The 24,215-nt window shown below is 37.8% G+C and overlaps 1 protein-coding gene across 1 annotated transcript in view; it reads right to left on the bottom strand.

Annotated features, from left to right (window-relative positions):
- LOC131147730 (DExH-box ATP-dependent RNA helicase DExH11) overlaps nt 1-23,245 on the bottom strand; it is an 82,839-nt gene extending 59,594 nt beyond the window's left edge. Inside the window, exons 1-15 of the mRNA XM_058097269.1 lie at nt 22,931-23,245; nt 19,304-19,561; nt 17,985-18,245; nt 17,825-17,893; nt 17,520-17,601; nt 15,904-16,082; nt 15,669-15,776; nt 14,895-14,996; nt 14,496-14,696; nt 14,245-14,355; nt 5,997-6,064; nt 5,403-5,781; nt 4,828-4,983; nt 4,628-4,738; nt 4,335-4,388 (exon numbers count right to left, since the gene is read on the bottom strand). Of these exons, the coding sequence (XP_057953252.1) occupies nt 4,335-4,388; nt 4,628-4,738; nt 4,828-4,983; nt 5,403-5,781; nt 5,997-6,064; nt 14,245-14,355; nt 14,496-14,696; nt 14,895-14,996; nt 15,669-15,776; nt 15,904-16,082; nt 17,520-17,601; nt 17,825-17,893; nt 17,985-18,245; nt 19,304-19,561; nt 22,931-23,065 (2,274 nt within the window). The 5' untranslated portion in view covers nt 23,066-23,245. The remainder of the gene's footprint in view (nt 1-4,334; nt 4,389-4,627; nt 4,739-4,827; nt 4,984-5,402; nt 5,782-5,996; nt 6,065-14,244; nt 14,356-14,495; nt 14,697-14,894; nt 14,997-15,668; nt 15,777-15,903; nt 16,083-17,519; nt 17,602-17,824; nt 17,894-17,984; nt 18,246-19,303; nt 19,562-22,930) is intronic.
- Between the last annotated feature and the right edge of the window lie 970 nt (nt 23,246-24,215).

The following is a 24,215-nucleotide window of genomic DNA, read 5'->3' as shown; positions in this document are numbered from 1 at the left end:
GCATGAAAGCAATTACTCCGCAACTCAGCCTACTTTGGCAATAGTCAAGCAAGTGACCATGAAGCTTGGATAGTGGGCGGAACATGTTAATTTCAAGTCGTGCCAGTGGATGATTTCCAAATGATACAAGGAATGAATTTCTTAAGAGAGACTAAGTTGGGACCAAGGCCGTTTGTAGGATACCTTTTGTCTAATAGGAAATCACCTTCGTACAGTGCGAGTCGTTGTGGAGAAAGGGGACGACGAGAAGTTCCAATCAGCCATGCAACTCAAGAAGGGATTGCAGAGGGGTAAGCAGACATATCTTGCCGCATAGATGGTGAACAAAGAGGTAAGCCAAGAATAGGTGCCTACTCCATCCAAGATGTGTTAGATGACTATAAAGTGGTGATGTAGAATAAGTTACCGCACAACTAGCCTCCACGACAATTTGTTACTAGAGGGGTGAACCTCCCGCTACAAGGTCGTACCATATGACACCTCCAAAGTTAGCAGAGTTAAGAAAACAACTTGATGAGGTATTGGAAGCAGGTACTATACGCCCTTCCAAAGCACGATTCAGAGCATCAGTGCTATTTCAAAGGAAACATTATGGGAGCATGTGGATGTGTGTGGACTACCACATGCTCAACAAGGTAGTCATGTGCAACAGCCAACAAGTATCCCTTCCCACTAAAGTCAGAATGACGATAGCAAATGGTGATGAGCCGATGACTACTTGCATGATGCAATATAGACTTATGAATTCTTGGTGATGTACTTTAGGTTGGAGAATACACTAGCGACCTTCTGTACACTCATGAATAAGGTGTTTCATGACTACCTTGACAAGTTTATCATGGTGTACTTTGACGACGTAGTTGTCTACAGTTCTACTCTTGAAGAACATGAATAGCATCTAAGGTGTTCGACAGGCTAAAGGAGAACAACCTTTATGTGAAGAAATAGAAATGCTCATTCGCTTAGAGCATCAAATTCCTTGGTCATGTGGTTGAACAAGGTCATATCTAGATGGATGTGGAGAAGACAAGAGCTATTCAAGATTAGAAGATCCCAACAACAGTGAAGGAGTTTCATTCCTTTCTTGGACTCATCAACTACTAAAATTGGTTAGGAAAGATCATAGGTGGAACTAGATGAAGGAGTGTCAACGATCCTTTGACGACTTGAAGGAATTCATGATGCAAGATCAGGTGCTTGCTCTTTCGGACATCATAAAGCCCTAGCTTTAAGGTACAAACAGATGCATCAAACAATGCCTTCGTGGAGTCTTGTTACAGGATGAGCATCTTATTGCATACAAGAGCCGCAAGTTTAGCGAAGCATAATGGGAGTACACAACTCACAAGAATGAGGTGCTAAGGGCAATGCTTTGTCTTCGTGTGTTGTGACACTACCTACTTAGGTCGAAGTTTGTGGAGAAAACAAATAATTCGACTGTCAAACACTTCTTTAGACAGCCTAAGTTATCCCCTCAAGCAGGTCAATTAGCAAGAATTCCTAGCAAAGTTTGGTTTCTCTTTCAAGCACTAGGTCAAGAAGATGAACCAAATTACAGATGCACTGAGCAGGAAGGTCGAGCTTGCAGCCTTAAAAATGGTAACACACTTGAAAGTAAGCAAGGTTACATGACAGCCAGGAGCGCATAAAAGAGAACCTTATCAAAAATCCAATTGCTCAAAACCTTATGAACTTAGTGGAAGAGGGCAAAGTGCACCAGCTCTGGTTAGAAGATGGATTTTTTGTGACATATAGTAATTGGCTCTTTATGCCTTGAGTTGGAGACATGAGGAAGACACTGTCCAGAGGGTATCATGACACCATGTGGGCAGGCCACCAAGGATAGCATCGCACTTTTGCATTGTTGAAGCAAATGTACTACTAGCCACACATGCGTGATAAAGTGGTTGAGTACACCAGAACTTGTCTCACCTACCAACAAGACAAGGTGGAGAAAAAAAGGATTACAAGGCTGTTGGAGCCTCTTCGAGTACGAATGAGACAGTGGAAGAGTGTCTCATTTGACTTCATCACCAACTTGCCAAGAGTTAGAGACATAGGGTCTATGCTCGTGGTTTTAGACAAGCTTTTGAAGTAGGTACTTTCAGATCTCACCGAAGTATTGTTCCGTAAAGGAGATAACCTACTTGTTTTTCAACTTATGGTGAAGTATTGGGGTGTTCCCCAAGACATTGCTAGTGACCAAAACACAAGATTCACAAACAAATTTTGGACAAAACCTTTTAGAATTCTCAGTTCACAGCTTGACATCTCTTCAAGATGTCACTCGCAAACTAATGGACAGATGAAGAGATTCAGTGAGCTAACTAAAGGAGTACTTGCATCATTTTGTTACAACCAATCGAAAGAATTGGGAATTATATTTCAATGCCTGAAAGACCTCAACAACCAACAAGAGTCCTTTTGAACTTGTAACAGGCCAATAGCCATCGTTACCTCACATAGTGAAAGAGTCTTATAGAGTCTGAGAGTGTACATCTTCACCAAAGAATAGAGATAAAACATCAAGATTGCCTAAGCATACCTTGAGGAAGCTTCCTAGTGGATGAATAAGTGGGCATATCAAGGAAGAATATTGTTGCTAGAGATAAAACATCAAGATTGCCTAAGCATACCTTGAGGAAGCTTCCTAGTGGATGAATAAGTGGGCATATCAAGGAAGAATACTGTTGCACTTAAATGTGGGTGACTTGGTGCTTGTTAAGCTCCATCAAAAACAAATTAGGTCACCATGAGGTCGAGATATGACGCTACTTCACAAATATGAAGAACCAATCCCCATTTTGGCTAAAGTCGGGAAGACCTCTAACAAAGTTGATCCTCCGACTTGGATGAAGGTGCATCCTCTGTTCAGGTTAACTATCTCAAGCCGCTCATCACTAACACTAAGCATCCAAGTAGAAATCAATCAACCAAAGCACCACTAAAGACATCGCAATCAGACAAAAGAGAAGTTGAAGTCATCCTTGCAAATAGAGAATTCACACCATCAAGGAAGAAGGGCACATGTTCTTCATGAAGTGGAAAGGCCTTGGAAACAAAGAAATCAGTTGGATGTCAGCAAAAGACATGGAACCATTCATGGATAAACTTCAAGGGTACTTAGTGTCGAAGTCTATAAGCGTGTCAACTACATAAGTGGGAGAGAATGTCACGATTCAAGCTTGTTCAAGGCATTATGCTTGTTTGTGACCACTTGTCTTGTGTACATAAGATGGGTAATCATCATGTAAATAGTAGTATAGGTTTTATTCATTGAGTGTGATAATGTCTTAGTGTAAATTGGGTTTATCACTCCTCAATCTGTTTTACATTTTCTAGTGCCAAAGCAAGACTAGCATATAAAACTCTTCAAGGGAGGATGAATGTTCATCAATCAATGTAAGACTCAATAGCATTTGTAAACAGGTTTAGCCTACTTGCCTCCCTAGCTAAACACACATTGCATACAAAGGTGTTAAGAATGAATTACATTACTTTACTGTTTACTACTTGACTCTTGTCAACTTTCTTACTTTGTTTACTACTTCCACTTAACTTTGTATTCGATGGTAGAGAAACTTGTTCACGTGGTGAAATTGCGACATAGTTCGACTAGCTAGTTAAGCAAGAGTGCTATAACTAGTTTTCACGACCCTTTACAAGGTGTTACGTGTTTGGCCTGCTTCAAACACCTCAACACCCCCCCTCTCCCACAAAAAAAAAAAACTCCACAAAAAAAAAATCTAGAAAAGAGCTGGCAGCAGAAGAAGAACACAACACAAGCCTACGAGTCACATTAAGAATGCATTAGGGTTACATCACAACCATTCAGAGTATGGAAAATTATACTTAATGATCTCCATTTAATTGAAAGAATACAAGGGCATAATATGTTGAAAAGACTCATCGGTCTTATAGAATTAGAAAAAGAGCAGAAATTTTACCATGTCTAATGCAAATTAATACTAGTAAAAGACTAATAAAGGTGCAATAACATAACTAAGTCTTGACTTTTATTAGGAAAAAAACCATGGGATGCCATGATAACCAATGTCCACAAAATATTAAATTCTCTTACATTACATTTGACTATTCAAAGGTCCCAGGTGCACACTGCATCCTTCTGCATGAACCAAATCAAGGCTTACACCTTGCAAACATCACACAGCTTTTATACACCATTGAAAGGTGCAACTATTGATCCCCATAAGAAACAAAAACACAGATAAATAAAAGATACATTGATACTAGTTCCAAACCACTAAAAAATTATAATATTGCGGCTGATATATTTTGTTAAGTTATAGCAATGCCATTAAAACAAGACTCACTGTTCTGGCTGGGGCATTGACCCCCATTGCAAATGTCTCAGTTGAGAATAAAACCTATAACAAGAATGAAGAAAAGCATCTATCAGCGATTATCCCCAAAAGGCCCACGACAATACAAATGCAAGTAAATGGGCAATAAACTGCAGTTTAAAAATGACAGAAGAAATAAAGAACCTTGACTGCAGAATTTATTTAACCTCCTCAAAGCATCACCATTAACCATGACATCATTGCAAAATACCAAAAAGAACACCTGACAATATTAATGACACTTAATTAATACACCAACTAACCTTAACTACACCACGGCAGAAAAGCATTTCAACGACTTCCTTAACAATTGGAAGCAGCCCAGCATGATGCACACCTATCCCTCTATGAAGAAGGCTTTGAACTCTGACAACCTGTACATCGCTTAAGGATGTCAAATCTGGAGTTTCAACATAATTTCAAAAAATAATAATAACAATAATAAACAAGTAAGCAACAAAACCTGCGGTAGGCTCCTGTCAGATCCCTTTAACCGCGAAAATGCTTTGTCACAGAATACGCGTATTTCACTTTTCTCAGAACTACTAGTGAGGTCAATTCCTGTCAAATTATCAGCTGATTTATCGCACCGGTTCTTTGAGAAACAAAATATAACCACCTAAAAGCCACAAGTTAACAAAATTTTTCTTGGATTAATAAAGGCCAAATTTATACTTTTAATTGCTAGTTTTAAATGACGATATGAAAAAGAAAAAAAAATTCAGAAATTATGGTGATACAGGAATTAAACAATTAAAAAACTCCCACCAACCAATTCGATTTGTCAGTCTCAGCACACTAATTCTAATATAAATCCAGTAGTCAGACAGTATTATATTAAATCTAGAATCAGAACTATGACTCTTAACTACATATTTTTAAGACCAAAGTATATTCTCATAGGCTGTTGTATAATTTTCCCCTTCGAAGAATGTCAATGACCATCTGCGATATTGTCTTTGTGCAGAACCATTGTTAATAGAAATAAAGATCACAAGTAACAAACATATATTTCAGAAAAGACATAACCATACATACAGGCAAAAGTGACTTTCTTGAAAGCTTGTTTATAAGCGACATCCATATAGAACCTTCTGATCTTCTTGACATCCAATTGCTGTGGCCACCACCACTGTTTTGGTAAACCCCACCAGTTCCAGAGAAGTTCCCCAAATTTTGGTGCTTACTCTGTTTTACACGGCTTGGGTTTTCACGCCTTTGAGCTCGAGCACCATCATGGGCTGCTACAGACCCAGAACGTGATCCAGCACCGCTTCCTATGCTCAAATTCTTTTTATTGTAGGCATCTTTAGCAGCTTTCAGTCCCTGATTAATAAAAGTTTCATTTTCACATACTTTGTAAAGTTCTCCAGAATAAAATAGGCAGTGCTCCAATGGGACTGGCCTCTTTGTAGTCCTGATAATAAAAATGTGACAAACAGTGAGAGAATAATGTGAGCAAGTGTTTTTTTTTTAAATGACATAAATTATTTTTCTTCTGTATATGTTATTTCTGCAAAAAGAAAAACTCTAGGAAAATTAATTAAAAGGCTGAAGAACTTTAAAAAATAATGTCTCTTAGACAGTGAACAAAATTGAAACTTTAATTGCCATAACAAACTAGAAACTTACCCAGTAACGCGGATTTGCTTTTTCTTCGTCCGACCAATCCAATCAGCAAATTCAATGGTGTTTGGTACCTACAACAGCGGTGCAGTTCAATGTGCAATGTTAGATATATGAAAGCCTTATTCAAGTACCTAACAGAAAAAGAATCTGCCGGTCAACATTTTGATGAAAATGGATGACCTAACTTGAAGATAGGTCTCTTCCTCTATTTATAACACAAATTAAATACATTCTAATGACAATAAATCCCTTACTAACACTCACTAATTAACATACTAACACACTTAATAATAATAATACTAAAAGACATAAATAACCTCTAACACTCCCCCTCAAGCTGGAGCATAATGTCATATGCTCCTAGCTTGTTACAAATAAATTTAACACGAGCACCCACCAATGCTTTGGTAAATAAATCAGCAAGCTGCATATCACACTTCAATTAAGCGGTAGTAATGAGCTTTTGCACAAGTTTCTCATGAACAAAGTGGCAATCAACTTCAATGTGCTTCGTCCGCCCATGAAAAACTGGGTTGGAGACAATATGTAAAACAACTTGATTGTCACGCATCAACTTCAGAGGCTGAGAATGAGAAATACCCAATTCTTCCAGCATGTTCTTTAACAAGTTCACAAGTAGTGTGAGCCATAGCTCTATATTCTAATTCAGCACTTGACCTGACCACCATAGTTTGTTTCTTACTCTTCCAAGAAACCAAATTATCACCAACCAACATACAACACCCAATTGTGGATCTCTAATCGAAAGGCGACCCAGCCCAATCTGCATCAGTATATCCAAGGAGAGAAGTGTGACCCTGATCACAATATAAAAGACCTCTTCTGGGTGCACCGTTGAGATATCTCAAGATGCAAATTACTGCGTCCCAATGACTTGTCCTCGAAGAATCTATAAATTGACACACAGCACTTGTTGCAAAAGATATATCCAGCCGAGTGACTGTAAGATAATTCAACTTTACACCAAGTCTCCGGTATTGTCCAAGATTAGGTAGCAAATCACCCATATCTGGCACTATAGGTAGCAAATCACCCATATCTGGCACTAACTTGCTGTTAGGATCCATGGGTGTATCAACCGATTTAGATCCCAACAATCCAATTTCATCCAACAAGTCAAGAACATACTTCCTCTATGACAACAGTTCCCATATGAGATCTAGATATTTCTATACCCAAGAAGTATTTCAACAATCTCAAATCTTTGGTTTGAAACTTAGTTTGTAGAAAAAGTTTGCGACTTTGAAAACTTTTATCATCATCACCTACAATAACAATATCATCCACATAAACAACAAGAATGATCCTACCCAAAGAACTATGACGACAAAACACAGAATGATCCACTGCACACTGTTGAAGACCAAACTCAAGTACTACAACATTGAAACCACCACAACATGCTCTGGAAGACTATTTTAAACAATATAGAGCCTTCTTGAACCGACACACTAAGCCTAACTCCCCTTGAGCAACAAACCTAGGTGATAGCTCCATATAAACCTCCTCCCAAGGTCACCAAGCAAGAAGGCATTCTTCAAATCTAACAGATGCAGAGGCTAGTGACAAGTAGTAGCCAAGGTGATTAACAGACGTACTGATGTAAGTTTGGCAACCAGAGAAAAAGTAGAAGAATAATCCAGACCATACACCTGAGTATATCCCTTAGCAACAAGACGAGCCACAGAACCATCACGGTTGACTTTCAAAAGTGTAAACCCAGCGACAACCAACCACAGACTCCTCAGGAGGAAGAGGTAACAAGTCCCAAGTGCCATTGTCATGTAAATCATTCATCTCTTCAACCATAGTATTCCTCCATCCAGAGAGGGCTAAGGCTTCTGAAACAGATTTAGGAAGGGTAGTAGATGATAGAGCAGTAACAAAACAATAATAGGAGGGTGATCAAGAGTTATAACAAACTTAGTTGGAAATGGGATGTTGAGTACATGTGTGTTTACCTTTACAAACAACACTAGGAGGATCAACATCATGGGGAATATGATCATCAAACGAGGAAACCAAAGGCGTGGTAGTAGAAGCTAGAGGAACTCTCTTCCTTGGAGCTGTCGTAGTGAATACACTTGTAAATTAGGATGATCAAGACAACAAGAAAAACTCGAACAATCGAACTACATGGAGACTCAGATGGTTGGTTGTGCAAGGACAACAAAGTAGAATTGAGAAGATTAGGCAAAGGAAGAGACTCATTGAGCTCAGAACCACTCAGGGACTGGGTGTAGTAAAGTGTAGGCTCAAAGATGGTAACATCGGTAGAAACAAAGAAGCGATGCAGCACAGGACTATAACAACAATATCCTTTTGAGTATATGAGTACAAAAAGACACATTTTATAGCACGAGGATCCAACTTATCCACCCCAAGAGTTAGTTGGTGAACAAAGGACACACACCCAAACATACAAGGAGGGAGAAATAATAAAGGTGACTTAAGAAAGAGAATTGGGTAGGGAATTTTACCACTAAGAACAAAGGATGGCACCCTGTGGATCAAATAACAAGCAATAAGTACAGCATCACTCCAAAACACTTTAGGCACATGCATTTGATAAAGTCAGGTGCGAGTGATTTCAAGAATATGTCTTTTTCCTCTCTGCAACCCCATTTTGTTGAGGAGTGTTGGCATAGGATGATTGATGGTCAATACTGAATTGAGTCATATAAGTGGTGAATTGTGCCCTAAAATACTCTTTACCATTATCACTTCAAAGTATTAGAACTAGCAAACCAAATCGAGCCTTTATTTCAGAACAAAAAGGCACAAAATACATGAAATCACTCGGAATGATCTTTTATTAAATATAACCAAGTCATTCTTGAATAATCATCCACAAAGGTTACAAAGTACCGAAACCCCAACTTGGACACAACTCTACTAGGACCCCCAAACATCACAATGAACTAACATAAAAGGGCTTGCGGCCTGTTTATTGACTCGGGAAGCAAAAGGGACACGATGGTGCTTTGCCAACTGACAAGATTCACAATCAAGACTAGACACAGAACTCAAAGTAGGAACAAGACATTTAAACTTTTTCAGTAAAGGATGGCCAAGGCGAAAATGAATTTGGAAAGGTGTGGCAGCAGCAGTGCAGGTGGTAGAAGGAGATAGCAAGTGATAAGAGTCCACCAGCTTCACGCCCTCCACCTGTTGGAACTTGGAATACTCTTCCTCTAACATGGATATAGTACGTTGCCCCCCACTCGGCCCCAAAAGTGAGGAGTTTGGTAGTGGCTGCATTGGCCGCCTCCAAAGGTGTGAAGCCGGTGGGGGCTGCATTGGCAATACATGAAAGTCTACTGTGGACATACCAGCAGTTCTAAATAGTATGATTACTCCATCCACAATTTATGCACTTGCGAGGAGTACCTCTACCTTGCCCGTCTCTACCACCACAACCACTAGAACCACCTTGATAACTTTTGTGGTTGTTTGGTAGAGAACTAGAATCACCCTGCGTAGCAAAGGCTGTCCTCTCAGAGCTAGATGCAAGAGCAGGAGAATGCGTGCTAAAGGAAGCACAACGGACACGAGAATAAGCATCAGCAAATGATGGCAGCTCAACACTACTAAGTATCTACGACAGGACTGCCTCAAACTCGAGTCTCAAGCCTGCTAGAACATGAAGGACCATCATCTACTCCCTTTGCTCCAGCATCTCACAAACGTTGGCAATTATAGGTTGCACGATGTTAAGCTCTTCATAAATACGCTTCATCTCTCCAAAATAATCTACAATACACCTATCCCCTCAGTGTAACTAAAAGTACTCCTGGGATAAATCATACATACATGTAATGTTATTAGAGTATAGAAGCTTGATAGAATCCCAAATCTCTTTGCACGTATCTAGATGCATACAAATCCATGCAATCTGTGGCTCCATTGAACTCTATAAGAGGGAAATAATCAAGGCATCTTCTTGAACCCACACTTCTTTTCTCTTCTCATCAGAAGGATCAAATTGGAGCAAGTGGTCAAATTTTCCTAATCCTGCTACATAAACCCGAATAGCTTCAGACCATTGAACATAGTTCTTTCCATCCAACTTTTGAGTCGTTATCTGTGGCAGTGATGTAGGAAACAAATTTTTGGGATTCATAGACTCCATCCCAACACTCACAAACCAGCAGCCACGCCAATGTCAAACAAGAAGAACAATCAAAACAAATCATGACAATCACAAACTATGTGAAGCACCAACACAACCACGAACAAGGTGAACGACTCACCAGCTGATATAGCACTGCCACAGCCTCACAACTGGACATACGAACACTGCCACTGCTCCAAGAAACTCACAAAGAAGCCTTCACAAACCCCAAACAGAGATTAAGGGAGCACTGCGAGTGCATGGTCAAAAAAGGTTGGATTTTTTAGCAAAAAACAGGCCCAACAACTTGATAATATTGTCTATAGAAGGAATCAGACCATGGCAAAGGTATTAAAAAAATAAAAAATAAATAAAAAGGTGGCCGGAAACTCACTTGCGCCGGGGCATGGGGTTGGCACGGCTGGAAATTGGCCAGCACATGGCAGCTTTTCCGGCAATGGGGTTCGGAGGGTTCTCTGTTTGGGTATATAGTTGGTTTTGTGAAATAAGAAGGGGTGGAGATGGAACTGAGAAGGACAGCGGCGGGAAAGGCTTTTCCGGCAACAGCTGAGAAGAATAGGGTTTAGGTTGGATCACACTCTGATTCCATGTTGATTAAAATGAATGACCTAACTTGAAGATAGGTCTCTCCCTCTGTTTATAACACAAATTAAGTACATTATAATGACGATAATACCCTTACTAACTCTCACTAATTAACATACTAACACACTTAATAATAATAATAATACTAAAAGACATAAATTACCTCTAACAATTTATAACATATTATTTATTTTTATTTTTAATCTTGAGTAGCATGCAACAACTTTATATCCTCACCCACCCCCCCCCCCTCTCCCCAATTCACTTTCACTTGAGCAACGTCAGTCTATTAAGGTTCAAGACCACGGAATTGCAGGAACTTGTAATGTCCCTGGAAATTGATAAGCTGCTGGCAACTCAACATCTACCAGTCTGGGAGTTAATCTTTGCTGTGCTCTTAAGTGAGCAATAATTCAGTGGAATTTGCTAGCACAAAAACCATGATCTGGGAAGAAAATGCCTCAAAACGTGCAAAAATGAAAAGAGAGTCGGGACCCTGGTTCTATCCAGTTCAACTGGTCCATCCAGTTTGTCAGTTTCTTCCAAACTCCACTTATTTTTTAACTACTCAAAAATCCAATAAGAAGGAGCGCAGATAAGGAGCTAGTTCCCAGTTCAATCAACCAATCTGGTCCAGTTCCAAAACATTGCTAAAAATCAGTCGCCCCCCAATGTATACACAATATGAATATCTTTAGGAAAGAAAGCTTCCCTGGCAAACAGACCCAATGTGTATCGGGCAAGGAAGGGGGAAACAAAACAACAAATTTTTTAAGTGCTATTAAATATTTCTTTTGTCATTCAAGGGAAAAATAGACTAGGTGCATAGCAAATAAAAGGATGCAGCAGAAAACACCTTTCACATTAATATCAACTTAAATACCAAAAATAATATGCTTATGCAACCTTCTCTTGTCTGCTAAAACCTAGGCAAAGAAATATGAAGGCAATTATCACTCATTGAAGTAAAAAATCTAACATACTATCATTTTCATAACTTATGTTACAACTTACAACAACCAACCATTTTGACTTAATAACAATGACAATTCACAACCAAGTATAGTGGTTGATCTCCACTCAGCTGCACCTCAATAATTTGAGTAAGCAGGAAACGCAACACTAGAACTTAAAATAGCTAAAATAGTCCAGAATAAGTAGTATCTCATTTTAGTTGATAAGTGAAGCTCAATTGGTTGTCATTGCACAAGATGAATCAACAGGCAGTCATCAAAATTTGGCACAAAGTTTTCTTTTCTAATAGAAAAGAAGGTATATTGAGAGAGAGAGAGAGAGAGAGAGAGAGAGAGTATACAATCAGTGTGAGGACATGAAATCCTCAAAAAGAGACAGAAAAACAAAAGAAAAAACTGAACGAAATTAAAAAATAAAAAAAATAAATAACTAAAATTAACCAAGAAAACCCTCTTTGATCCCTTCCCATCATTGTTCAAACACTTCAAATTAGCTAATTGCCACTGACCCTTCTTCACCTTAGATTTACCACCATCAAGCTGAACTTCATTTCCTCCATAATCAGATAATTTGAGGCCCAAATTATCCAATAAAATCTGAGTTTGATGGTCCTTCCTAGAAATCCCTTGAACAGGAGTGGGCAGTATTCCATCACTAACCACTTGCTCTTTAACTGAAAAATCATCCTCAAAAATACTAATTCCATCCAAACCTTCCAATGGAGGCAGCAGCACATGAGATAAGACCTCAAGTCAATCAGAAGAAGAGTCAGAACATGGAAGAATAGCCTTGCTGATCCCAAATCTCATCCCAAAGTAAACCCTTGTCACATTCAAATCACTGCTGCCTGCACTATCATCATCTGAGACATCCTCTCACCTCTTTTTATCCTTGCAAGTGTTAGCCCTCTCATCAATTGGCTCCTCCACTATACTTAGAAACACCTTCTCAATCTCTTTTGATATTTTTTTTTTTTTTTATTCTCTCCTTAGAAGAATCTCGATTTTCTTCCTCATTTCAAAACCCGCTTGCACTTCCATACGGCGAGCATAACCTTTTTGACTCCTCAAATTATCTGAATTTACTCCCTTGTCATCTGTATTTCACTCCAAACTAGCAATAAAATCCTAAATTTCATCCTCACAAGTATTATGACTCTTAGAGGAAACTCCCCCTATTTCATCCCCAACAGTTTGGCACTAACGATCCTCTCCTCTACAGGAGAAAAACTTCCCTCTATAATAGTTGTTATATTTTTAGAATCAAAACCTTTCTAATTGCACTTCTTTCTCTCTTATGTTTTCGGAGCAACTACTTCTCTCCTCTTGGCTACCGTGGATCTTACTTGAAGACAAGTGAAGCACTGTGATGGTAGCATCTTGCTTCTACTCCAAAGGTTGATGGAGTCCCACCATCTCACAAGTTTCTAAAGAATGACCATGGGCTTCATTAAAATTGGGGGCCTGATTTTTGGGCCTGCCCATTAAGTTGGCCCAACTGAGACTTACCCCGAAGATTATTTTTCTTGTTAAAAAAACCCAAATTAGAAACATAATCCTCGTTATGGGCTTGTTTAACTGACTGGCCCAACAGCAAGGGTTTAAAGAGACCTTCATTACTATCTAGCATACGGCCCAGGTCTTAAATATTCATAAAAGGCCCAGGCCCAACCCACCCAACCTTCATCAACCCTTCTTCTGCAAAGGAAACAATAGCAGCCTCTAGAATCAACTCCCCAACCAGAATCCTTCTTGCTAGCAACTGCAACTAATCATGAATCGCTTCATGCGAAGAAACCTGAAGGACTTCCTCTTGCATCTTTCCCCTACAGCGGCCACAAACTTGCTTAGAACCTGCTAAAGCTCCAGCCTCTGACACATCCTTGAAACCTGACTCCAAGAGCAATTCTCATTGATTTTTTTGCTACCTTCACCATCAGTGCCAGGAAGAAAAGACCACACCATAGCACTAAATTATTCCCCAAGACAAAGTCATCTGTTGCCTTTGGACCCCTCAGGAACAAACAAAACCTCTAACCCCTTCATTCATGCCTTAATCCGAAAAACTTTCGTGCCCATGTCACACGAGTCACAATCCAATTGTTCTTATAACCTCCCGGAAAGCTTTGAAAACCATTACCAACTTTCAATAAGTAGCAAAACAACATGCGAAAACTAGGTTGCCACAACTGATGGAAGTCTTACCCAATGATTCCATTGCCAATTTTTCTCAAGAACTAACAGCACCATAGAGAACAACGAGAGTGAAATGAGAGGTAAAGAAGACTTTGCAAGAGAGAGAAAAAGAGGACTCATTGTGAGAGAGTCGAGTTGCAGAGAAATTTAATTTTTTCAAGCCACTAAAATTAAACCAATCTCTTTCAATTTGGCGCAAAGTTACAATTTATAACAACGATAAGCAAACAAAAAAACTTCATCTAATCATCAAACTGCCATCATTTTTATAAACAACTTATCTAAACTACAATGCAAAGACAGATGTAAACAACAACAAAAAAACTCGAGAAGTCACTACTGTTGCTGAAAGGAGGACAATGTTGATATGCCTTGGAAGCATGATAATAACTTCTTCCCAAACAACACCTCTTTCAACGTCATTAACATAGTGCACTTCATCAAAAATAACCTACAACCAAGCAACAAAAAAGTATCTCAGGAATACAAAATAGAAAAAGGGAAAACAGATAAGTGCAGGTAAGTAACGAATGTCTATACAAAAGGGAAACTGCTTTGAAATAAAATACCACACAAAAATAGCCCCTTTACCCATTCAATGTCACGTATAATATCAGCACCCTTGTAGAGCATTGACCTCAATATTTCAGTGGTCATAATGAGACAAGAAGCTTCTGGCCTCAAGCTAACATCCCCAGTCAGAAGGCCAACATCAAACTTCCCACAGAAATCCCTGTACTTCTGGTTGCTGATGGTTTTAATGGGAGCAGTATAAACAGCTCTTGTGCAATGCTGCATTTGATAAACATATATTTAAAAATTCAGATAAATTAGTAACAGTACAAGGTCGAATGTAAAACTGATGGTGCTCGAGAAAGAGCTTTAAACTTCTGAAGATCAGAAAAAAAACAATATTCATTAAAGATTTCAATCAGTGAACTAAATTCAATGACACCATAAGGACAAAAAGAAAATGACAAAAGGGTAAACCTTTGATGCCAAAGCAAATGCATATTCCGCAACAACAGTCTTTCCAGCTGATGTGTGGGCTGCCACAAAAACAGAGTCCCCTCTTTCAAGATAATAGATAGCCTGCAATTTCAGAGAGAAAAAGGCTCATTCAAGCCACTTCTAGAATATAGAGTATGACCAATATAACTACTTGTGCAGGACATGAAGGATATGCACAAGAATTAATTTATGTAGATTTAAACAATAGCTAACCCTACTAATATAGCAAAAAATTTTAATGAGAAATGACAAAATTCTGAGAATAATAGAAAAAAAAATTCTTAATACTGAATTGAAAAACTGTTAGAAGAAGAAACAAAAAGGTGCTGTGGCACCATCTCTGTAATTTTTTTTAAAGTACAAATTCTGATTCTACGTTTGAAAATCATTTTAGAGGATGATTACTCTTGAGTCTTGTCAAACATGACTGCCTAAAACTCTTTCATTTTTTGAACATAACAAGTAACCAAACCCATAAAAAGAGATTGGCTAATGGATTTGTCAAGGAATGAAAATTTCAGTCGCCCCAATGACACTATATTTAAAAAATCCATCTTTTTAGCATGTGGGAATTACATTAGCAATTAAAGAACCAAAGGATGAGTCCTAAAGTAGGGTAAACTTTATTTGCAACTTCTTCATCTGTTGGCACGAAGTTGCTTTTCCAAAAATACAATCTTTTCTACACAACCATAAGCAACCAAATAGATGAATGGCGTATGTACATGAATGTGCATATGAATCAATTAATACCTCCTTTTGGAATTTATCCAACTCAAAAGGAAAATCAAGCGCAAGGTCAGGAACAAGTTCATGAAAATGATCAGCAATCCCTTCACGACTTCCACTAACAGCCCAGGCCTACAGCACATCCATTAATAAAAAGAATTAAATATAAAGCAGGGAGAGTGGCACGCTGCAAATCAATAAACATGATATTGTTAACATGTAAAAGAGTTGTCATAAGCTCCTACTTTATAAATGTTACCTCTTTCTGCTGTTGTCCACCACCATCACCAGTTCCATCTGCTCCTGATGCAGATTCTCTGGACTCAACTGACAGAATCTCATCCAGCAAAACAGACTCAGAGTCCTGAATACCACTAGCCACATCCACCTCACTGACTTCATTTTCTGACTTAACAGACTCTGGATCTGACAAATGACCTTCACAAACAGTGCTGACATTAGAAAGAATGTGGGAAAAAGACAAAAGAATTCCACAGCTTTAGGAAACTATTTCTCAGAGACTCAATTTTCATGTCAACATTGCCTTATACTTGAAATAATCTCTCTAAAGACAACTATGGGGCCAACACATCCAAGACAACACAAATGTCCACCCAACTCCGATACTTGTTTAGACAACATCAGAAGTTTCCACACACTTGCTAATAGACCTTTTGTAAGGATGCCAATAAATTGCTACAATTTTTAATGTTTTTACATTCTCTCCTGATGTTTTGTATGCAAACAGACATTTAAAAAAATTTAAATAAACGTCCAGTTCAGTAAATAAACAAATAAAATTATATATGTAGCAATATTATATTCAGGTGCAGATGGTGGAGAGTTGCTGTTCCTGACATCAGTGTCCATGTATAACTCAACATAGCTCGTGTTCATTCCCTTAAATCATAGATTGCCAACACTAATGAGATGACAATTGTCAGACCCATCATCCAGTGACATAATCAACTTAACAAGATAACCAAACGTGAGTGGAACTTTAGTTTTCTCATATCAAGTTTGTCCATCTGTCTTGGAACTATGTGGTTCATTTCTCTCAAATCATGTTCCTCCCTCCCTCTCTCTCACCCTAATGTGCACAATTAGATTTCTCTTTATTTCCTTCAATAATATGAGTGCTATAGATAAACAAAAAGAAATAATAACAGCTAATACTTTTCACTGGAGCAAACTTGCTTCCAGGGATTCATTTCTGGCAAAAGAATCTACCAATTTTGCCCACTAGCTTCACTAATCAGATGAAACCAGATACTCTGTGCAATTTAACACTCCAAAAATATTCACAAATCATCCAAATTACTAAAAAATTGTTCTTAATACTTCCATAATAACAACATAAGCTTCTTTTACCCAAACAGAAATATTTTCTGCACTCAAATTAGAACTAAAATTTTCCTGAAATGTTCAGCAGCCACAATAATTCCATGACTTTTTCCAAGTCTCCTTTCAAAATTATTCCATCTTCCACATTTGTCAACATAGGGCTTCACAGAAAGGCTACTTCTTCGACCCTTAAGCCATAAAATTTTGAAATTATATGCCAATCTAATATGTCAATGTGTCCTACCCTTCTGAAACCGTGATATGAAAGACCAACTCATAACAAGTGCACAACCTCAACTTAACTGAAAGAACTTGAAATAAGTTGAGGCCAGAACATCTGAGACGAGCCAAAACCAAATCCGCCAGAAGATTAATTATCCTGAAGTTAGACCAGATTTGCCATACTTCAATATCCCAAGCACAACTAGATAAGGTCTACTCAGCTTAGCTCATAGGAAGCCCTTAGCCAATGGATCATAATGTAATATGAATTACTGGGTACGACAAAATCGAAGTGCAAATCATACACACCATCTCCCTTATATTCTGCAACAACAACATCCTCTTCCCAAGCTTTCTTGAATAAGTCATCGAACTGCACAGACAACTCATTCTGCAAATATTATACACACATTAAGATTTAGTCAAGCATTTGAGGTAAGGTGCCACCAAAAAATGTTTCTAAAGAAGTTTAAACGAGCATACATGACACATACACGTATTCTATAAGCTAAAGACTATATTTAGTGGCCCAGATATTATAATGGAAACAAATAGACGCTGATACAGTTTTTGCTAGTCTATATAAAAAACATCACAGCACAGTAACAACTGACCAGATTTTCATCTGTTGCACTGTTAAACACACTTTGCTCCTTATGAACATTCCAAGAGTACGAATGGACCTTAAAAAGAGAAAACAATATCAAAAAGCTTTACAAAATGAGGAATCAGGGTTTTGTTTAGAGTTTTTAATAATAAATCGAATAGACTTACCTTGAGATCGCCAAGATCCAAACCTTGCTTGAAGCTTGGAGGAATGGACTGAGCAGGACCACCATTGAGAACTTCACGTACCCATTCACCATTTGATGCACCAGGAGGAAGAACCCTTCCTAAAGATTGAGAATTCTCCAAACCACCAGGGCGAAAAGGACGGTTGTTAATGGTACCCCTAACATAATCCTTCGAAGATCCAGTCACACGTGGCGAGGCTCCAGAATCTTGAGCTGCAACCACTAGTTCTGATAACTCCACCTAGACCAGGATTATAAGCAAAAAACTCAGGTTTCTTTCTTTTTTTTCTTTTTTCTTTTTTTAAACTTAGTATCTTGATATCTTATCACCAAATCATTACTTAAACCAAAAGCTTACGCTGTTTGGCTGTAAACCAAAAGAATCCCCAACAAGTGCTGCTCGATTGAATGGGGAGAGATAAATTAACAATGAATAACACTCATTATGGAGAACAAGAATTCTATTTTTTTTTTTTTTACAAATAGACGACAAAGATAGGCAACAATAATAGAACCAAGAGTTCAATACATATCAAATCAATACTTTACCTCAGTGTTTTAAAAGGCAAAGGCATAAAGCACGGGAATTTAACCCTTAAGAGGCAAGCCATGAGCCTTAAGGCATTGAGACATGAGCGTTTCTAGAATTTCATTTTTAGATTAAAATAAATAAATGCAAATAAATCACATATATTTTTTAAACAAAGAAAAATTAACAAAATTTAAAAAATGCAAAAAAAATTTATTATTCGTAAATTATTTGTTGGCCATTCAAAAAAACTAACTTGAAATCATTGAATACATCATGCAAGAGATAGCAATATCATTATAGTTCAAATTATTTTCAAGATCCAAGATGCAACTCTCTATTATTTTGGAAAGACTGAGACCCAAGAGTTTTAGAAATCAACTCATAGTATGACCTCTCTTTTATATAAACATATAGCTAAATTTTCTAGCCAAATCTAACTTGAGAATCACACACTCAAAATAAGTAGCCTCAACTAAGAAGGCACAAAAGGCATGTCTTTTGCACAAATGCATAAGCCTCTGTGTGTAATCCATTGGCCTTTTTGGGATTTGGTATTTTAGATTGAGTTCAAGGCGCTTTAGACATGCCTCATCTGAAGGTGAGCCTCAAGTGAGCATTTTAAAACATTGCTATATCTAAAAGCTTAAGTTGTTGGATTGTGGGCTATCAATGTCTATCAAGTCACACATTTTAACACTTGACGTAAAAATAATTGGATCTTTTTTGTAAAATAGAATGATCACATTGAGCAAACAAACAACCCATACCTCAACTGAACTAGGTTCCCATTGTCCTTGCACCAATCCCTTCTTTGCCCGTCTGAATGGCAACTCCCATGTAGGAACCACAACAAATTGAGGCACTGATGGCTCTGGCCGTACTTCTGCCTTATCAAACCAATCAAAGTCCCACTGCCTACCACATTTTTGTGGAGAAAATTCTTCAGGGTCCAGTCTTGGCAAGAGATATTTCTCCTCTATATACTCTTTTATCGATTCAGGTGTTTCCTTCGCAAATGCAGGTGGCTAAATAGAAATAGAAATAGACATATGTGATTACAAGAAAGAAAAAATAATTGGAATGCTACATATCTGAATAGCTACGTGGTTACCTAATTAGATACCACAGAGATATGGTTCAACATGTGATTTCAGGGCCAATTTGCACATAACAACTTAGATACAAAATTGCAACAAGCATGCACCAAATACGCACCAATAAAATATTTTTGGGTGCATATCATGCTTAAGATGCATCCTAACCACTGGAAAATGGGGCCTGTGGTGAACTTCACACCTACAAAAAAAGCACCATCCATTGCTTCAAAAATATTTTTGTTCTAAAGCACCATTCATTCCCCAATAAGAAACAATTTGGTTTTCTAAGACACAGCAACCTTATTAACAATAATCCTAACCACCTAATCAAATATATATACTATTAATTAGACAAATGACAAAACCACCACCCATTAATGTGTCATTAAGTCCATCGTTGTGTCCTTCTCGAATAATACTTGATCAGATTCACTTAAAAAAAAAAAACAAGGCATGAGTCCACCCAGCCACCCACTTTAAAACACCGGCATTTTGTAACCTGGCTGGGCTAAGTTAACCCAATGATGCTTATTGGTTGATGTTTCTCACCATCCAACTGAACTCTAAGAGAATAAATTTGATATCTCATGAAACAACCTGTACATCAGAGCAAAGAATGATATACCTTCTTAGGCATGGTAGGTACAATATTTTGATCATAGTTACCTGGAACATGGTGCATTCAGGGTCGTGATACAAGTGCAGGAATGGTCTATGATACTTAAGTAGACAGTTCTTGGAAGGATAAGCATATCCAGTATGCGATTTCAGGTTGTGGTGTGTTGTACCACTTAATGGGGTCCATTAGTTGGTACACTATGCCAAATCAGGGTACGTTTATCACTATCATTCTTCCTTAATTAAAGTATATAATTTAATATGAGCAGCAAGAGTTAATTAATAAATTTATTTATTTCTTTTAACGTAAATTAATTTGTTCATTTTTTATTAATAGAACTATGTTACTGAGTGAATAAAGTAGTTGGACTCTTTAAATAAATAAGTTAATTTAAAAATACATGAGTTGTACTCAAGTAATGCACAGCATCACAAATCTACAGTTTTCTAGTTATGAATGTGAGACTTGTTTCGCATGTAAAAAGGGGGGTGAAGAGACAGAAATTCCTCAATCACTCAGACATCTCTCTCTCTCTCTCTCTCTCTCTCTACCTCTCTCTACCTGTTCGACTCCATCCACCATTGCAGCAGCAGGAAGCCTGAGCCTTCTTCTTTCAATGTTGCATGCTTCACAGCCCTCTTCTGTCACTGTCACAGACTCGCAGGATTCAAAGCAGCAGTCTTGCGGCAGCAATTTGACAGCTACCATCCCTCTACCCTATGATTCTACCATTCAAGGTTCAAGCATAGCTCTAACTTGAACTTCAACAAATGTTTGAAATCTTTCTTACTATTTGTTTTGAAATTTCTGAATATTTTCATATGATTTGTACTTAAAAATGGTTAAGAGAACTGGGTAGCCACTTTTGGCAATTTGGATCACAAACCCCATTGATCCAGATGCCATCAACCTGCAAATTGGTATATGCGATCTAGATTGCAATTCTAGTGGGGGAAGTAACCCAGGTAACAATGGTTTTCCAGCCAACCCTTTCTGGGTTTCACCAATCTTTCAAAAGAGTGATGAGGGCCTTATTTGTTACCTTGACTGAGCTAATCGATTTGGAATACTAAGGGGCTCTATGTTGGAATTCTATTCCAAATATTTGTATAGTTTAACACAGCAATAAATTTTTATGTTGTAGAAAAAATGAATGGAAAAATAATTTTTCCGAAAAATAATGTAATAATCTTTGCATAGAACCTTGGATCCATAAATGCTAAGGAACTCACAAAATTATAAAAAGGCTATAGAAGACTGCAAAGTGCATAATGAAGCCCATGAAGGCCTTTTCGTTATTTCTCGCTTATTTTCATTAACAAACCATTAAAATGGATTGCTTGAATTTTTATTTATATATTTGAGGTGCTAAATTTATTTTGCTCTCTTTTACAAAATAAGTGACTAGAGGAGCATCTTGAAGGGGCAAGAGAGGGCTAGCTATTAGCTTCAGCTGGGGACGGCACCAAGGAGATATTCCGAGGTGTAGTTATTTTTTTGGATGGAAGAGACCAGAATAAGCTAGGCTAAATATAATGGCATAGATTTTAGTTATTTTCAACCTTATTCAATATTATCCTCTTTTCTTTGAGTATGGTCCTCCTTCGAGATTTTAGTTTTTATTCAACCATGATCATTATCCTACATATTGATTGTGCTCATTGTTAAAAGACAGAAATAAAATTGATGAAAATAAACCTATTTTGTGCAGACACATACTAAATCAATTTCAAATCTTACTGTTCCCAATCACATTTTTTTGAAGTCAGCATTGGATTGACAAAATAAATGGCGTAGTTTAATTCAAACAAAGAAAAAACAGCTCTTTGCCTCTTACATCGTTAATTAAATGGTGGGCAATTCTTTTGTGCCTTGTGGACTTAAATATCATTATTGTATGAGCACATAACTAAAAAAATATATAAATAGATTTATCCAGTATTTAGGAGCTTGCAATTTGGTCCATGATTTAGATTGTGTGGATTTGCATAAAATGCAACACAAAACAAAATTATGCAATTCTTGCGTATTGATTTGTTAGTGTCAGAGTTTGTGCAGTGTAAAACCCAGATCAAATATACTGGATTGATCCAATGTTACTAGTATCTGCTAATCCTTTTCAATGAAAAAAACAACGCAACGCCAAAGCAGATCTTTTCTTCCCAAATATCAGATAAGTGATTTTGGGCTTCACCCATGCATGTCTTCTGTTAGACCCTTGCATCCTTTGCAATTTTCATGCACAAACCTCTTTCATCAGCCGACGGATGACCCTCATTTCTTACTTTTTTCAAAAAATAAAAAGCACGGACATCCTGGCAGATTTCTTCATCCGACGGCCATTATACCTTTTTTTTTTTTTTTTTTTTGACAATAAAATAAATAAAATAGCTCCGCTAACCCAATTACCCAAATCAAACACCATACCACAATAGCAGGCTCTGTTTAACTATTCTTTATTTATTTTTTTCAATCCACTGCATTTTCACGGCAACCAAGCAGGAAATCAACGAAACAACAAAACTAAACAAGTCGTGCATGTAAAAATTTGATGGAATCAAAGAGTATCGCTTCGCAACAAAACCCGAAACAACAGTAAAACCACTACGAGCATCCAAAACACAAGCAAACAAACATCAATTTTGGCACACAAACTTCAAGTGAGATGGAACACTGACGAGGATAAAATCAGGCAGTGACTTCACGGGATCTGCGCGTTCGACCGGCGGGAGAGGCTCGAGGCGGAGGTGGCCACTGTGGCCGGAGAACCCGACTCGGAAAGCGAGCTCGCTTGCTGCTTCGATCCGGTCCATTTGCCACCGGCACTCTGCGGTTCACATGCGACGGCCTATGTACGTTTGGTTTCGAAAAGGCTGTGCTTTTCGCGGGTTTGAGCGTGGAGTGGGAAATTAGAAAGGAATATGTTGTTTGTGATTTGTTACCGCCCGCACTGCTAGGGACGCCGGTGCCCTCGCTGACGCTACCGCGAGGAATAGCCCTCTTCGTCTTTGCTAAAAACGATTTCAACTATTTTTTTTTTTTTTTTTTTGGCATATTGAGAAACTCGAACTGGCCATTTCAAAGAGTTACTATACTTTAAAAAATTTTATTATATATATTTGATTGAACAATTTAGGCCTTCTTTGGTATAGCAATGGAACATAGTCGCTAAATCTATTACTATCTCTTTTAAGAGTAATAGATTTTAGGATTTGTTTGGTATTGTTATGTTGGGTTTTTGTGGAGCCTAGTTATGTTTTGATTTGGATGACGACCCGATCTTTATTTAATTAGAGATTTTTATCCTAAGGCTTAGTCCATGGAGCAAAAGCTTGGGCCGTGAGGCCCAAGCCGCAGCCCACATGGACTAAGCGGTATAAGCCGTACTCGTGGGGGTCCCCCCGAGGAAAATTTTTTGAAGCCCATTCGGAACGGAACCCTAGGCGCAACATATAAAAGGGTGCTTTCGGGTGATTAGGGTTTTCTGTGGTTGTATCCGCGAGAGAGAACGAGAGCGAGAGAATTGTATCGCCACACTCTCTGTGCTTTCTTCCTGATAATATTGAAATCCCTGCAACTCCGTGGACGTAGGCAAAATTGCCGAACCACGTAAATATTGTCTTGTGCGTGTGATTGAATTTTTCTTTGGCGTTATTCTTTCTCTATCTGTTTCTCACAGGTTTCGGGAATTTGTTCGTATATTCCTAACATGCTATTATTTTTTATTTTGAGTTTTTTTTCCCACAATGAACAAATATATTATAGAAATATTTTTATTTATATTATTAATTTTCTATTTTTATTGTCAATTTTCTGTTATTTAACAAAAAAATTGAATGTTATATTATGTGATTGTCACTTATTTTCGCAACATATTACCATAAGTTTTATTTTTTAATTAAATTATTCATTTAATATGCTTTTAAATTAAAATAACAACAATCATATGAATTTAAATATAAT

The sequence above is a fragment of the Malania oleifera genome, chromosome 2, assembly GCF_029873635.1.
Source record: "Malania oleifera isolate guangnan ecotype guangnan chromosome 2, ASM2987363v1, whole genome shotgun sequence".
NCBI classification, from domain to species: domain Eukaryota; kingdom Viridiplantae; phylum Streptophyta; class Magnoliopsida; order Santalales; family Ximeniaceae; genus Malania; species Malania oleifera.
This window is presented reverse-complemented; position numbering and strand designations above follow the sequence as displayed.